This window comes from Bombus pascuorum, chromosome 3 (genome assembly GCF_905332965.1).
Source record: "Bombus pascuorum chromosome 3, iyBomPasc1.1, whole genome shotgun sequence".
NCBI classification, from domain to species: domain Eukaryota; kingdom Metazoa; phylum Arthropoda; class Insecta; order Hymenoptera; family Apidae; genus Bombus; species Bombus pascuorum.
The window spans coordinates 12,325,507-12,340,992 of NC_083490.1; the positions used below are offsets into that span (position 1 = coordinate 12,325,507).

General features: G+C 37.2%; 1 protein-coding gene and 1 long non-coding RNA gene across 3 annotated transcripts in view; one reads left to right on the plus strand and one right to left on the minus strand.

Moving 5' to 3' along the window:
• LOC132905365 (ras-related protein Rab-37) overlaps positions 1–15,486 on the plus strand; it is a 176,959-nt gene that overhangs the window by 27,371 nt on the left and 134,102 nt on the right. For both annotated transcript variants that reach the window (XM_060956578.1, XM_060956577.1), the window contains exon 2: positions 12,171–12,285. In XM_060956578.1, coding sequence (XP_060812561.1) covers positions 12,223–12,285 — 63 coding nt within the window. In that variant the 5' untranslated portion in view covers positions 12,171–12,222. The remainder of the gene's footprint in view (positions 1–12,170; positions 12,286–15,486) is intronic.
• On the minus strand, positions 1,494–6,661 carry LOC132905125 (uncharacterized). Its single transcript, XR_009657741.1, has 2 exons — positions 6,379–6,661; positions 1,494–2,541 (listed from the first exon to the last, which is right to left on the minus strand). It is a non-coding gene; the product is annotated as an uncharacterized LOC132905125 (long non-coding RNA).

Consider the following 15,486-nt stretch of genomic DNA (forward strand, 5'->3'; position numbering starts at 1 on the left):
TGAATCGACGAAAGTCGATGAACAATTTTAGATATATGGTAAAAATCTTCGCATGTGTTTAAAATAATACTAAATGTTTAAAATAAAGCTAAACGTCTTAACAAATACATTTATTATTAAGTCGTTGGTTAAGATTAATTGAAATTATAAAAAAGCTCCCTTCATATTTAAACTAGAAACGTCGCCACTTCCTAAAAAATGAATCATTCTATTGACAATTTACATTCAACGACGAATTTTAAAGCAATCACGTGTAATTGCTACATTTACCAACAAATCAAAGTTTGCTGACAATTTTTCACACTTGAAAATAAGTAAATGGAAAATGAGGAGTCAGAAACTAGAAAACAACATCAAATGGAAACTTCCGAACATTTTGCGAATTAAAAAAGTATCGATTCGAATGCTGCGACTAGAAATGTGAACAAGTGATTAAAAGGAAGTCAGGATCACATATCAGGGACTCGTGTACGCGACGTTTCCACGGCAACAATAGCGAAAGTAGCTTCTCGATACAGCACCGTCTCGGCGCGCGGCGTCACGGCGTCGTCGCACGCGACTCCTCAATGTCGTTAATTTTATCGATCGCTCGATAACGACTGCAAATTCCCCATAAAACGTCTATTCTCCGTTTCATTCATTTTTCTATATCCATTGCCATTTGCAATTAACTGATCATTACAATATCACTTATAGTTGCAAAATAATTTTGATGATCTTCATATTGCTAAAAAGAGAATCTTCTTTGTGTGACTTGTAATTCAAAAAATTGAACAGTCTCAGGCGACGTCGCACGCGACTGTTCAATGTCGTTAATTCTATTTATCACTCGATAACTGCAAATTCCCCATGAAACGTCTATTCTCCGTTTCATTCATTTCTCTATATCCGTTGCCATTTGCAATTAACCGATCATTACAATATCCCTTACAGTGTCAAAATAAATTTAATGATCTTCATATTACTAAAAGGAGAATCTTCTTCGTGTAATTTATAATTCAAAAAATTAAACAGTCTCAGGCGTCGTCGCACGCGACTGTTCAATGTCGTTAATTCTATTTATCACTCGATAACTGCAAATTCCCCATAAAACGTCTATTCTCCGTTTCATTTATTTCTCTATATCCGTTGCCATTTGCAATCAACCAACAATATCACTTACAGTGTCAAAATAATTTTGATGATCTTCATATTGCTAAAAGGAGAACCTTCTTCGTGTGACTTGTAATTCAAAAAATTGAACAGTCTCAGGCGACGTCGCACGCGACTCTTCAATGCCGTTAATTTTATTTATCACTCGATAACTGTAAATTCCCCATAAAACGTCTATTCTCCGTTTCATTCATTTCTCTATATCCGTTGCCATTTGCAATCAACCGATCGTTACAATATCACTTACAGTGTCAAAATAATTTTGATGATCTTCATATTGCTAAAAGGAGAACCTTCTTCGTGTGACTAGTAATTCGAAAAATTGAACAGTCTCAAGTGTATATTATTATACGTGTTGGTTTATTAAAGAGACGAGTGATAAAATTGTAATAGTCAGTGTATATTAAAATCACTTTAAGTACAGGAACAGAGATAGCGTATGGCTCAATGCTACTGTTCAACTCTGCTACTTTGCTATTCGAACGTCTGACTCGCTATAAAAATTCGCTACAATGACTGTCCTAGAGAGCACGTTCGTCTATTTGTATCGACCGATGGTATTTTAAAAAGTTCGAATGCAACTCCGGTTGACGATTACAAAGAACGGCGATAATATTTTGTCCGGAGTTTGTTTATCTTTGAACCTAGCAAACTAAAACAACGTTGCCACTCCAAGGCACAACAATACGAGTCTCTCCCGATTTGAATCTTCCGTTGACTCATGTTCCGCTACAAGTCCAATGACAAGCTATTTATTGCAAGCGTAATCTTAATGGAAAAATTAGTATACAACGTGAACAGTAGTCTTAAACATACAATTAATGCTCAAGAAAGTCTCATTAAGTATCGTGGCTTATTAATATAACGGATGATCAAATACTTTGCTGATTGTTGCGATGTGTATGTTCCAATAAATATCTTGTAACTCCTATATTTTCATATTCGTCTCAAATTTTATCATCGATAAAATGATAGCCGTGTCTCATAATGGAGCTAATGAGATTTCAAAACGATTCGTGTATTATACAGATAAAAAGTTTCTAATAGCAATGTTCGAATAGTTTCGCGAGCCACCGTATGTATAGCAGAATATTGTAACGTGAAATTTATTTTTGAAACTTACTGCACATATAACAGCACTAATTATCACATACATATAAGGAGGTACTTATTATACAAGGTGAGTCAGAACATGTGTAAAGTACGGCTGATTCAGCACACTAAAATAAGAAGCAAAGTTCATACCTGTAAACATATGTCCGATATGACCTTGTTTTTGAGGTGCAGTCTATTTTGTGCTGTTGGACGTCACTTACATCAACCGTTTCAAACGATAGCAAATGGCAAGATCCTATTGGCCTTGTTTCCTCACCAGCTCGTCCTCCGGACCTAAAACCATTCGATTATTAGTTATGAGGGCGTTTAAAGTCTCTTTAGTTTATAAAACGTCAGTCGACAGCGTTGAAATTCTTCGTTAACGCCACGGTCAAAGTTGCTGACAAATCCGTGTAAATTGTTCGAGCAAGTTGAACAATTTATGACGCGATGCATTCACGCTTTTATCAAAACTGCACCTGATCACTTGGAGCAATTTGTCCGGAGGTAGGTAAACAACAGTTGCAACACGGAACAATCTGTTACTGGAAAACAAGGCCATATGCTTATGAGCTTTCCGATCAACATTCTCATTCAGTCTGTATAATCGCAAATCTGTCTGTCCTTAAAATTTGTAACTAAATTCCATTCTGTCGAAGAGATGCAAGTGTGTGAATATTTCTCGACGTTGGCATATATGCGTAATAAAAATTTCCATTTCTATCTCGATCTCGATACCCATCTGCTTTACCATTAAATCGTTCGATCGTGCACAACGCGAAGCACGTAGCAGAATAAATAAAAGGAAGGAAGCAAAGGAAGCAAAAGAGAGAGAAGATTGAAACGTTTGGGCGGAACGATAAATGACGAAAGTTCGAATCGCAACGAGGATTCGCGCCGCTTAAAAGATCGATCTTTATTAAACAGGCCGCGTGTCCATTTGACGATCGATTGATCGTTGAATTAATAAATCGTTGCAACGGTATAATGTTTGCTCCGTCGCGATTAATGGACCGTGTCAATCAACGTGTCGAGTCGTTAACGCGATTATTCACGCCGCGCCAACCGCTGCTCCTTGAGCTTTCGATCGAGAGCGATTAATGACGGCCGAAGCTTCGTCCTGTCTTTGCTTATTTTGCGGCGCGCCATCGGCCATGCGAATTTATGGTTTCAGCTGCACGCATTTGCACGCGATCCGAAAGATCCCAGACACGACGAAGGATGACGCTTTACTTTGCGAATTTTTCGCGCGATTGCGTTCTCGGATGAATCTTTTGACGGATGCTTGTGGAACCAGAATTGGCATTACAGTTCATTATCTTTACATTAGCGCATAAGGGATTGTACATACAGGAAATGTCAGATAACGTTCTCTTCTATCTTGAACTCAATTTTATATTGAATTTGCGTTTAACGTATAAAATACATTGTCCAAGAGAATTAACAGTCGAATAAACTATGAAGGATTTTGCTGCAATAATGAAATAATAAAAATGATGAAATAGGCTAGGTACGACATGTAACAAAGATGCGGTTCAAACAGAAATTCCTTTTTTCTAAAAAACAGGTTTCCAAAACGTTAGTGTGCTTCCTGCACAAATATCGTATGCCCACTTTCAGTGAAATTTAAGCTTCTACATGCAGCGAATAGTTCTCGACCGTTTGCTTATGCTTTGTAAAAGTCACGTTTATATCTACTTTACAAACTTGCCAAAAATAACAAGTATATTTATAGATATGTTCAAGAACCCTGATCCATCTTTGTCATCTTGTGTTCCTTAAAAGGTTCAATGCACAATTTATAACCAATTTTATAAGAGCATCTCTAAAAATAAATATCAGACGCAAACAGTATTTATTCAACTACGAAATATCATCGAATTTTTAAAACTGTTTTCCTCGAAAACGCTAAAAGTGGACGTACTATATCGGTGCCGCAAGCTCTCGATATTAAAGGAAAACAACTGACCGATTGAAAAATGGAGAATCATCAGCATGGTAAACAACGAATTAACATGGTATCGCTTTGAGAGGAAATGGAGCGATAGTGCTCGAGTGGCAAAAGGGTCGCAGAGGGTTGGAACCGGGCGAGGAACGCGAATCGTGGCGGGTGCTCGGGATCACCGGCGTGCAGAGTCGTAAAACACGTGCGAGCGTGGTTCGCGGTGCCGACCACGTAGGTGGGGAACATATGGGGAACCGTGGCTAAATATAGAGAGCGCTTTTATGGCGTGCGGTCGTGCCTCTGGGATCCACGGACGATCCACGAACCCCGATGCCCTTTATCCGATCCGACCGTGCGCCTCTCTCATTAGGGCAGCGTCACGTTATCGAACGGATCGCCATGATTTCGCCAACCCAACATTCGTGAAATCGTGTAGAAACCGTGGTCATGGAGAAACGCTCGATTTAGGGAAAAATTTGTCGAGTGGAAGAGCGTGTCTTTCGTCTCGTTTCATTAATCTTCGTTGTTTGCTGATTGGTTACGCCACACGGAGATGGTAAGTTTCAGTGAAATTTTGGAGTGTGTCGTTTCTGAAATTGTTTCTTTATTTATACTCCATGTAGGTTCTGAGTTATTAATTGCATAGATTTAAATAAATAAGCAGATATTTATTACATCTCAACGTGCCATAGGTAGCGAGGAATTTGTTGCGTACCTGTAAAGTGTGTACGTTCAGACGTGGGCTTTATAAGATTGTGAAATTGCGTGTTTTGGTTTGTCAGGTTTTGTTTCATTAGCTTTGTTTCTCTTAGAAACTTACTACGCTGGGGAATTATATATGTACACCTGTATTTAGATTTGTATTAGGTTTTATACGGTTAGGTTTACGTTCTTCTAATCGATCTTTATACTTTCGAAAGATCGTAGGTTTGTTAAACTTTTTCAAACTCTATCGAAATTCAACTTTCTCAATATTTTATTGCGTATTTATAAATTATTCAAGCTTGAATCAGCTTCCGAATTATGCGAGCGCGGAACACGAATTGTATCGTTCGTTTCAATGGATATCGATCAGTTCCGTGATTAGGGTCGTGGATGTGGAAACTTGTAGTTTTAGTTTGTTCTTTATTTTCGGTTCTTCCAGAAATTTATTCCAGAAACTTATCACTAAATGATAAGGAAGGATCTAAAACTACGATCATCCTGATCATACGAGCTACAACTCGCTTCTCGCTCTTACAAGCTACGATCAAAACAAAAGCAGACTGTCTGCTTCAACCCTTCGTTCGTTCGTGGATGAAAAATTTGTCGAAGAAATGGAAAATAGACAAGAAGATCGTGTGTATCGGAGCTGTTTGTCTCGAATACGAAACAGAAGCTTGTCTTAATTTAATTGCAATGGTGGCTAGACGAACGTCAACGTCATCGTTCGTCAAGGTTCACGGACGGCCGATGAGTGCAGTCTTTGTTCGCTAACGGATCACAATAAAGCTTCCGACCATGAGTACGATTCGCTTGACTGGCGGTGGAAGACGAGGAAACAACGACCGAGGAAGTACACTAAGCGGAGAGTTCAAGGACAGCAAAGGAGTTTCTCTTGCAAATAGATCCTCGTTCTTATTGAAAAACGTCCTAAAGAATGGCAACTCCGAAATCCTTTTCGTTTCCAATGGCGGAGATTGAGATTGAGGAGAGACTTGGCGTCTTTGAAGGTTTTTATAGGAAGTTCCAAAGTGCAACATTACGTAGAATGCGCATAATGTGAAAAGGCATAAAACACTTTTTTGTGTTTTTTATAACACTTGGATGGTAAAACAATTTTCTGTCGTGTCTGTCTTTTTCCATTGTACATATTTTCTGACAAATATGGATTTGCATAAGAATCCACAGTCTAGTCATTTGCATCTTTCAAACTGTTGATTCGTTTGTGTTACGTGATAATGCGATAAACTACGTTTTAAACGATGACGATATACATCGATATGCTGGTTATTAAATACGTAATAGCAATAACGGAATGTTATCGAGAAGAAGATCGTTTTCTAGAAATTCCTTGAGTCCCAAAAGTACTTCCAGAGGATGAAATATTATACGGGAATGTATGAGGATTAATCATTCGTAATGAATTTGAAAATGACATTTCTCATCGCTCACATGGGTGTCTAGTAATTAATTTGTCGACCAACCTGTAATATAAACGGATCTATCAATTACGCGGTGAATAATTGGCGAACGCAAGTGAATACGACGTATCAAACGCAACGCTGTGTTTTATCGCGGAAAAATCGTTTAAGTTGTGAAATTTCACGCTAATGACGATGTAATTATGCATCTTGGCCACAGCATTTCGTTTCCGGTTCCTTTCAATCAATTTACATTATCGATATCTGTATTTTTAACAATTTAGCCATAACAGAGCTGTGCAATTTAAAGAAATTGATGTATTATATTTATAACATTGCGATTAAAATGTGGATATTTTTCTAAATACAATTTACCGAACTGTGTTTTACCAAATATCATGACAAACATTACACTCTGTACATGTCACATTACGTGTATGTTGCACATTTCTATCTTCAAATTATCCAGAACACGGTTTAATTACGATAAATTATCGCTCGTCCCTTAATGGTTTACACATCGTTTAACGATCTATGCTCGTCGTAGATTGCATCGCGCCGTCCAATTTTCCCGCAAAATGAAAACTTGCTCGCCAGCTTCTTCCTCCTCCTTGTATCCCAACCATAAAGAAACGAAAACTCGAGAGCAGAGACGCAACGTTTCTCTCTTGCACTGCCGTCGCTGCGCGCGGAGGGAGATGCCGGAGCGAGATAAGCGACGCGCCTGCTTTCCAATTCGCAACGGATGATCGCGCGGCAGAAGTGCGTGAGAGGTAACGTGGGCGGGTGGAACTTATTGCGGTGGGTGGGCCAGGCAGCGAGCGTGCGACAGAGACCGCCAACGGAACCCGTTTCTCCTCTATCCTGGTGTGCACTGGCTCGTGAAGCCGACAAAGACAAACCCAGACAGAGAACGAATCCATTAAACAAGCACCAACATCGCTGAATCGATTCGTCGAACGAAGAGAGAACACGTAAGAAAAAGGGGAAGACTTATTGCAGAAAGTGAGACAAGGATAGACATATGTATAGAACGAACAAGAAACGAAGATAGAAGATATTTGGAGCGGGAGAGCGAGAAAAGGACAAACACAGAAGCATTAGAGGACGGATAAAGATAGAAGATATTCGGAGCGGGAGAGTGAGAGAAGGATAAACGTACGTGGAAGCGTCAAGGGGCAGATAAAGATAGAAGATAGAAGGAGCGGGAGAGCGCCGGGGCTGCAAAAAAATGTGCGTGACGCGAGTCAAGAACGACAGAGATAGGGGGAACAGAGTTGTTCCGCGGAACCAAAGAGGGATAGGTATACAATGTGAAAGAAGAAGAAGAAAAATAGAGATAGCGATATACGATACTGCGAGGGAACGACGAAAGCGGAGAAAAAACTGTGCACGCAAGCCTGTCGGAGGAGGAGCGATGTATATACTGAACAAGGAGAGACGATTAGACGAGGATAGTCTTACAAGTAGTATGTTAAAGCGACAAAGAAAGGGAGCGACTAGCGTTTGAATGGAACAGAGAACGTGAATTGAAGAAAAAAAGGGACTGTCTAGTATGAAATAAAGAGAGACGGAGCATATAAAGAGCGACTAGTGGAACGAAGAAAAGAGAGTTATATGCTACTGGATAGGGAAAAGTATCATTGAGAGAAAGATAGTCGATATGGATGGCAGATTGTTTGACAGAGACTGGAACTTTGAGTGCAACGTATGGAATATGAGAATGAAGATATTACGAACGTGATGAGGACGAGGATAGAAGATAGCAGATACGACGGTAGTGTACAGGGCATTGGGCACGGTAGTGTCGAGTATGTATTGGCTGTGAGTTCGTGGGAGAGAAAAAGATGGGAATATTCTGTCGGTGTTTTGTACGAAGACTACAGTAGAAGAACACCAGTTAAATCTATTCTTTACAGAGAAACGATTTTAAAATTCAGTGTGCTGTCAATCAATCCCATGTTATCAAAGTTGATCTTTTATTTCTTGCTGGAGCTGCTAATTCGTTCCTTCGTACTCTTCAAAAATGACAAAATATTGATTGCCTTAATGATTATACTTCTAGTTTTCACAAAACTTCGTCATTTTACCAATTGTTTTTAAAAGACTTATTTTGACCTTAACAGATTGTTTTCTTTCGTAGATACATCATACTAAAGTACTTGCTTCGTACTCGTAAATATCGACCTAAATACTCAAAATAAGGATTATGGATTGAGCGTGGCAAGGTTGAACGGGTTCTACTTTTATCAGAGTTTAATTTTAATGCCGACTTTATCTCCAAATTACGAGATCGTAGATTGCTGGATACAAATAGCGTGTAATATCTCAATGTTTTACTTCAGACAATATTAAAGTGCCTACGTACTACTTATGTAGATACTTGTGGAAAATGTCATAAAGCAAAAGGTTAAAGAGTAGGGTCACGCGGAGGTTAATATATAGGTAACTACGCTATATGTACGTAGATTAAATAAAATTGCTATTATAACCTTCACCTGGAGAAAGGGTTAATAAAGATAAAAAAAAATCTCCGAATATTTAGCAACGCTTAATTTGGTAAAATAAACTATAGAAATTACTCGACTCCTCCTTCGAATTATTCTTCATTCTTTAATTTTGAAGTTCAAGCGAAGAGTTATTCGAAGAGTCGTGCAGTACTTGCGCATATTCCGTACTATGAGTTAAACAGGTTTGGTATCTTTTTGCAAATGATATTACCTAGTCCTTTCAAGGTAATTGCACGGAGACGTCAATTACAAAAATTAACTGGATAATTTTCCCACGATTGTATTTACCGATGGGGAGATGCGAGTGTGCAAATTGGCCCGGGATAATGGCGACGACGTGACGCTGGCATCCGGCCAAAGAAACCGGCCCAATTTTAACCAACTTAATGAAATGAAGTTAAACCATGTTAATAATCGTTAGCTTAATGAACAATTTTCGTAATTCGCGTCTATTTTGCAAACTTCTGTCGTTTTTCAAATTTCTGTCTCGACTGAGGTAACGAGGATCGTCAGACTAAAAAAATCGTGAACGATCAGGCTCCGATTTGGATGTAACGATCGATTTTATTTTATACAGTCGTTTTTTCAAATGAGAATGACTGACGCAGCAACATTTTTACGCATTTTTTTCAATTCTTCCTTGAAGACCATTTTCTTCTAACACGCTACAGAGCATTCAATTTTTGTTAACAACATTTTCTTCCATCTGTAACTGTAATAAGAAAAGGGATAAAAGGAATCGGACTTTGGAGGCTGATTTTATCCTTCTAAATTTGAGTTTCCGTAGCTAAAAAAATATGTATCTACTATCTTTGGCTGTTCTTTAAACCTACAAAGTTTTATCCAAATCGGATCGTTCGCGAACGTTCCTTGTTAGTTTATTAATGAAAATTAATATCAGGGAATTTATCTTCATTCCGCTTAAGGATACAGTTACATAATTTCATTCTATGAATTATTAGTGTGCCATTATGCCATTGCGTGCGAAGTTTCAACTTTTCGCAAACGTTGCTTTGAATATTTTGCAGCCCAATTTTAATTTTTAATTACACATTAAGTCTTTTAGTTATAATTTCATTTCTACTAATTGCTTTTAATTTTAATTGAAAATCTTATGATTTTTGCAAGCAACACGGTCGAATGATCAGGCAATAAAAGAATCAATTAAGGGAGCTTTATTTATTGTCGCTGAAACTTAAGAAAAGGATAGATCTTGACTAAAGAAATTAAGAGAACTTTGATTTGGCTAGACAAGCGTAATTTTAAGACTTTGGAAATTTTTTACGTCTCTTTACAATTACATAATTAGGAAAGAAAAGAATTAATTAAAGAAGGTATTTGCCACTTTTTCAATACTCCATCGAATCTATAATTTACGAAACAATAGAGAAATTCGTTTAAACTTTCGTCAGTTTTAGCGCGCTCCTGGTAGTAAAAATATCGCATGTTTCCGCTGACGAAGCATGTTTCTGCGAGCCGACGTGCAATTTTTAACGATGTTTGCTCGTCTAGATTCGCGTCCTGGTATTTTCCTCGAACTAACGAACTTTCGTTTAGGAAACTCGCGTCGCGATGCCCCGCTTTTCAATCCGCTTAACGCGGTTTCATTTATGCAAAAGTGACGGCGCGCACGTTGAAGATTGTTCGACTCCCGCGGGGCTAAATCCGATCTGTTTACGCAACCGTGACTTCCAGACGACTGCAAATTGCCACGTAAATGTATTACCGAACGATCTCGTTAATTTCTACAAGTGTTTCTGTCGTCTTTATCGTTTCGTATCAATTCTACGCTCACTGCAACACACATTCCATTAACAAACAAATAGTATTTCTTAACATTACGAAGAAATATTACAATGTTGCGAAGATTAAGGCATTTATGAAAATCTGATAAATTTCAATGAGCATTATATTATTATGATTATTATAAATTACTATTTCGTTCGAGATCTTAAATTATAAATAACTGATATATTTAACACTAGAACCTGCTGCAATATGTACTCAAATGTTCTATACATAAATCAATGTATATATATTTATATTTATATTTCAAATGATATTAATTAAAATAAATAAATCTATAAAATTGTGATTTTCTAAATAATGATACATATGTTGTCAGTATGATTGCATGAAAAGGAAATCTGAAATTTGTCTGACGAGTTTGACGGTTCCAATGTCAGTATCATAATAATAGTGTATAAACAAAAATTAATTTCTTTAGCATTTTTAGGTATTTATCACGTTTCTCGATGACTATACTATTTTAACCAGTCGCAAGATTCGCGATTTTTTCAGAAATTTTTAGCGCAATCTTGTATCTTCTATCGTACCTTTTTCTTTTGGTAAATATAAACAGATATGATCATAATACGATAATACACATGATAATAGGAAGAAGAAAACGCATTGGAATACAATTGGCGGCTACAAACAACCTGGTCGGCTGAACGGTCGATTGATGAGAAATTGTAGTGAATCGCTTTGTATGAACGCAAACATTTGGTCGACTAGTTTCGTCGACCATCGACTAGTCTACTTGATCAATTTTAGTCGACAGATTTAGTCGACCCGGCTGTAGCCGTCTTAACGGACACTTTGTTTGGATAACAGAACGTTCAAATAACAAAGTACCTATTCGGATAATAGAGTATTTTTGAAAAAATAATACACCCATTTTCTTCTTGTATTGTTTGAAACGTAAAACGTAAAATACGAAAGGTAGAAAAGAAAATGTTCAACGTGGAATTAATGTCAAAAATCAAAAACAAAAATATTAAGCCTATTTTCTTCTTGAACCGTTCAAAATGTAAGATACGAAATTTAAAAATAAAAATTGAATTAATGTTAAAGATATTCCTTAACCTGCGCGTATTTTTGAACAAGTAATAAAAAAATTGTCTTTGTTTTACATTGTCACTGTTTTGCAAATGTAATTCATAAAATACGAAATGTAAAAAGGAACAAAATTTTCAACATTGAATTAATGTTAAAAATATTCCTCAACCTCTGTACCTAGTTAAAAGAGTTAAGGTCTAAGTAAACCTATAAAAGGAAAAATTCATCCCCTTATGCTTTACGGACTGAAACAGTGAACCCTCGCCCTAAAAAAGCTTATTTCAGTAAGCAAAACAACCCTTCGTCACCTCGCCCCATACTGAAGCCATATTGCTATAATTTGCCCTCATAAATGGCGAAACTCTTTGCGAATGTCATAATCGACAAGGGATGTTGCGTATTCGTTTATCAAGTATTCAGCCCCTCGCGAATTCCCTCGAATCGAATTACGAGCATACAAATCTGCTCCCATTCACTGACTAACGGTGCTTTCTCTTTTAACAGACATCTGATGTGACATCGTTGAACAATCTGGTGGGCCGTGTAAAGGGGCAAAATGAGGGGTGGCAGTGGTGACGTCCCTCCCATGGTCACCGTCCCCGCCTCCGCGTCTCTTAACGTGAGTATACCGTACATTATTCCCCATCAACTAAAAACTTGAAATTAATATCTGTTTCACGGAACCTAAGAAGGGAATTTGAAAGGATGTCAACTTAGAATTTCTTAAATTCTTATTAATTTTGAACGAACGAGATTTAATAAACAAATTCCTTGTGAGTTTATAAAAATAATACTAAATAATATTATTCCCCATCAACTAAAAACTTGAAATTAATATCTGTTTCACGGAACCTAAGAAGGGAATTTGAAAGGATGTCAACTTAGAATTTCTTAAATTCTTATTAATTTTGAACGAACGAGATTTAATAAACAAATTCCTTGTGAGTTTATAAAAATAATACAATTTTACGCGGTGGCTGATGTACATACACAAAGAGACAAATAAATATTTACCTACTCGATCAATTCTGGAAACTCATGATGGATCTTGATAATTATGGACAGTAGAAAAGACGTTGCTCGGTATACGTTTAATCAGAATCACTATAGTTGCATGGCTAACATAGTTACACAAATTACGACCGCCGCGTACTGGCGCGGTTCTAATGTGTACAAGGTCGCTATACATAAAATAATTAGGTTGTCCGAAAAGTGTCTTTCTTTTACAGACCCGCCTTTTGCAACGATGCATCTTTATACAAACGTGAAACATAATCTGTCGAACGTTGTGATCTTTATTTTGATAGAACAAAATGGATCATACGTACTTCGATAAAATAATATGAAACGGAAAATGTTGTGCATTCATTATTTCCCTATGAAACGAAAGAAACTTTCCGGACGACCTAATATCATCGAAAATTTGGATCGTTACTTTTCAAATAACTGTCCTAAAAAATTACGAAAGCCAGAAAAATAAAGATACCACTCCACCTCGATCATCTTGATCCTCAGACACTTCGAAAGGATCAAAATTTCTCCTGGACAGCTCCTTATAAGTACACCTCAGCCATCCTCCTCCTTGGTAATACACAATCTGTGTAATGTTTTGCCATCACGAGACGACCAAATCCCTGGAGGATTTTTCAAAGTGTCGCGAGCCCGTTTCCCGCGGGATGATTTCGTAAGCCAATTACCGCGGGCGAGTTTATCGTCACCGCGGAACCGGGCCGTCGTTGAGCAACGCGAAAACCGGTGCTGCAAGTATTCCGCTCGACAGTCGTGTACGTAGGCCTCCATCGATCCTCTCTGGATCGAACAGACGATCGATTCGATCGTGGATACCCCGCGCGATAACGAGGGTTTCATCCGAACGGAAGGAACATGCTCCTTTTCCCCTTTTTGCTTTTCGATGACACGAACTGCGTCCCCTTTTTCCTTCTTTTTGGATTCTTAAGAGGATTGGAACATTCTCGCAGACATCGCGGTGGAAAATGTTTTCGAGATTATTTTTGCTTGGGATTAACGATGAAGCGAAGATTTGAAAATAGTAGGATGGAATTTCAAATGTGCATTTTTTGCAATAATGAAGCTATTAACCTGTTATCAACGGGGTCGATGTTTTTAATCTTTAACGTTAACGACGAGGTTGACATTTTCACATACACCGGCGTAGTATTAGGACGTCAACTGCTATTTAATACAAGTTGTATGCTTCTCACTGTCCTTGTCTTTTGTTATTTTATTGTAAGTCAGTAGTTTCATGTATACTATTCGCGTCTTATAACATAAACTGCCAAATAAAGTAAGATTTGTTAGAATTTTTCAATAGATACAACGAGTAGGCGTTCTGATATTTATGGCCGCAGTGCAGGTGTCAAAAATTTGTCAGAAGTGGAATAAAATATCTCTCAGAGTGCACTGTCAACAATGCCTTAATGGACTGCGAATGTTTATGCAAATTCATATTTTTACCGACACAAGGGAAAAGCTGGAACCTGAATACAAAATCACTTTCATTTGCTAAATATTATGGAGCATACTATACTTTGCATATGTTACACATTTGTGTATGTATAGGTGAACCACCATTCAAAAGTATTCAGCTACTTGTTTATTTTTGATAAGATATATTTCAATTAGAAAACTACAAACCAAACTGCAATGATTTGCTTCTACGTAATCATCATAGGTACGTATAATATATAGTACCTGTATCATAATTCGATTAAATTCATTTTCGGAAGTCAGTAAGCGAAAATAAAGCTGATGTTCGCAATAGTTCTACCTTACAGAACTACTTTGTCAGTCAGCTAACCCCTCATCTTCAAATTTTTGAGTTTCTGAATTACAAATCAGATTAATGTTAATACAACTAGCGATACTTAAATGGCAAATATATATACCATTATATATAGTAAACACTAGAACAAATTATTTCTATGTTTTTTAATACGTAGACAATACGTACCTATATCTTGGTGATTGCATAAAAAGGCAGCAAGTGTTGCTTTCAGTTATTAACTTATCATTAATTTGTACGATCTGGAAAAATTCGCATATTGTTACTATAAATCATGCAGTATATACTTCTGTATATATAGACATTACTTTCATCTCATATAGTTTTGTACATGTAGATACTATTAGATTGTCGGAAAAGTGTCTTTCTTTTACAGACACGTCTTTCACAACGATGCATCTTTATACAAACATGAAACATAATCTGTCGAACGTTGTGATTTTTATTTTGATAGAACAAAATGGACCATACGTAATTCGACAAAATAGTATAAAACAGAATTGTGCGTTATTTCCTTATAAAACGAAAGAAACATTCCGGACGACCTAATACTTTTATCTCATACATTTTTCTACATGTAGATACTACGTTTATCTCATATATTTTGTTACATCGACGCAACTGTCCATAGGTCACTGAACGCTAGTCTGTTTTGCGCGAAATGATTATTAGCACGTGCAATACTTTTGACATTATGTAATTTCAACATTCAACGCGAATGCTAACTTTATTTCATAATACACAGCGTATATTCATAGATGATATTTCATAGTGTGAAATGTGTATTTTAATTCGACTAAGTATCTTACAGATAAGCAATAGAATCAAAGCAGGAAGTCGTTATCTACGTTCTAACGATCGTTTAGCTGGAATCGAGCAAGTATCCGCTGAATTATGGACAAGAGCGTAATTTTTGCCACGTACAGAAAGAAAGAAAAGAAAAGGCAAAGTATGACAGAATAAACGAGCCATGACGATTTAAAAATGCGAACTGCTATCGGTTATTTACTTGCTGCA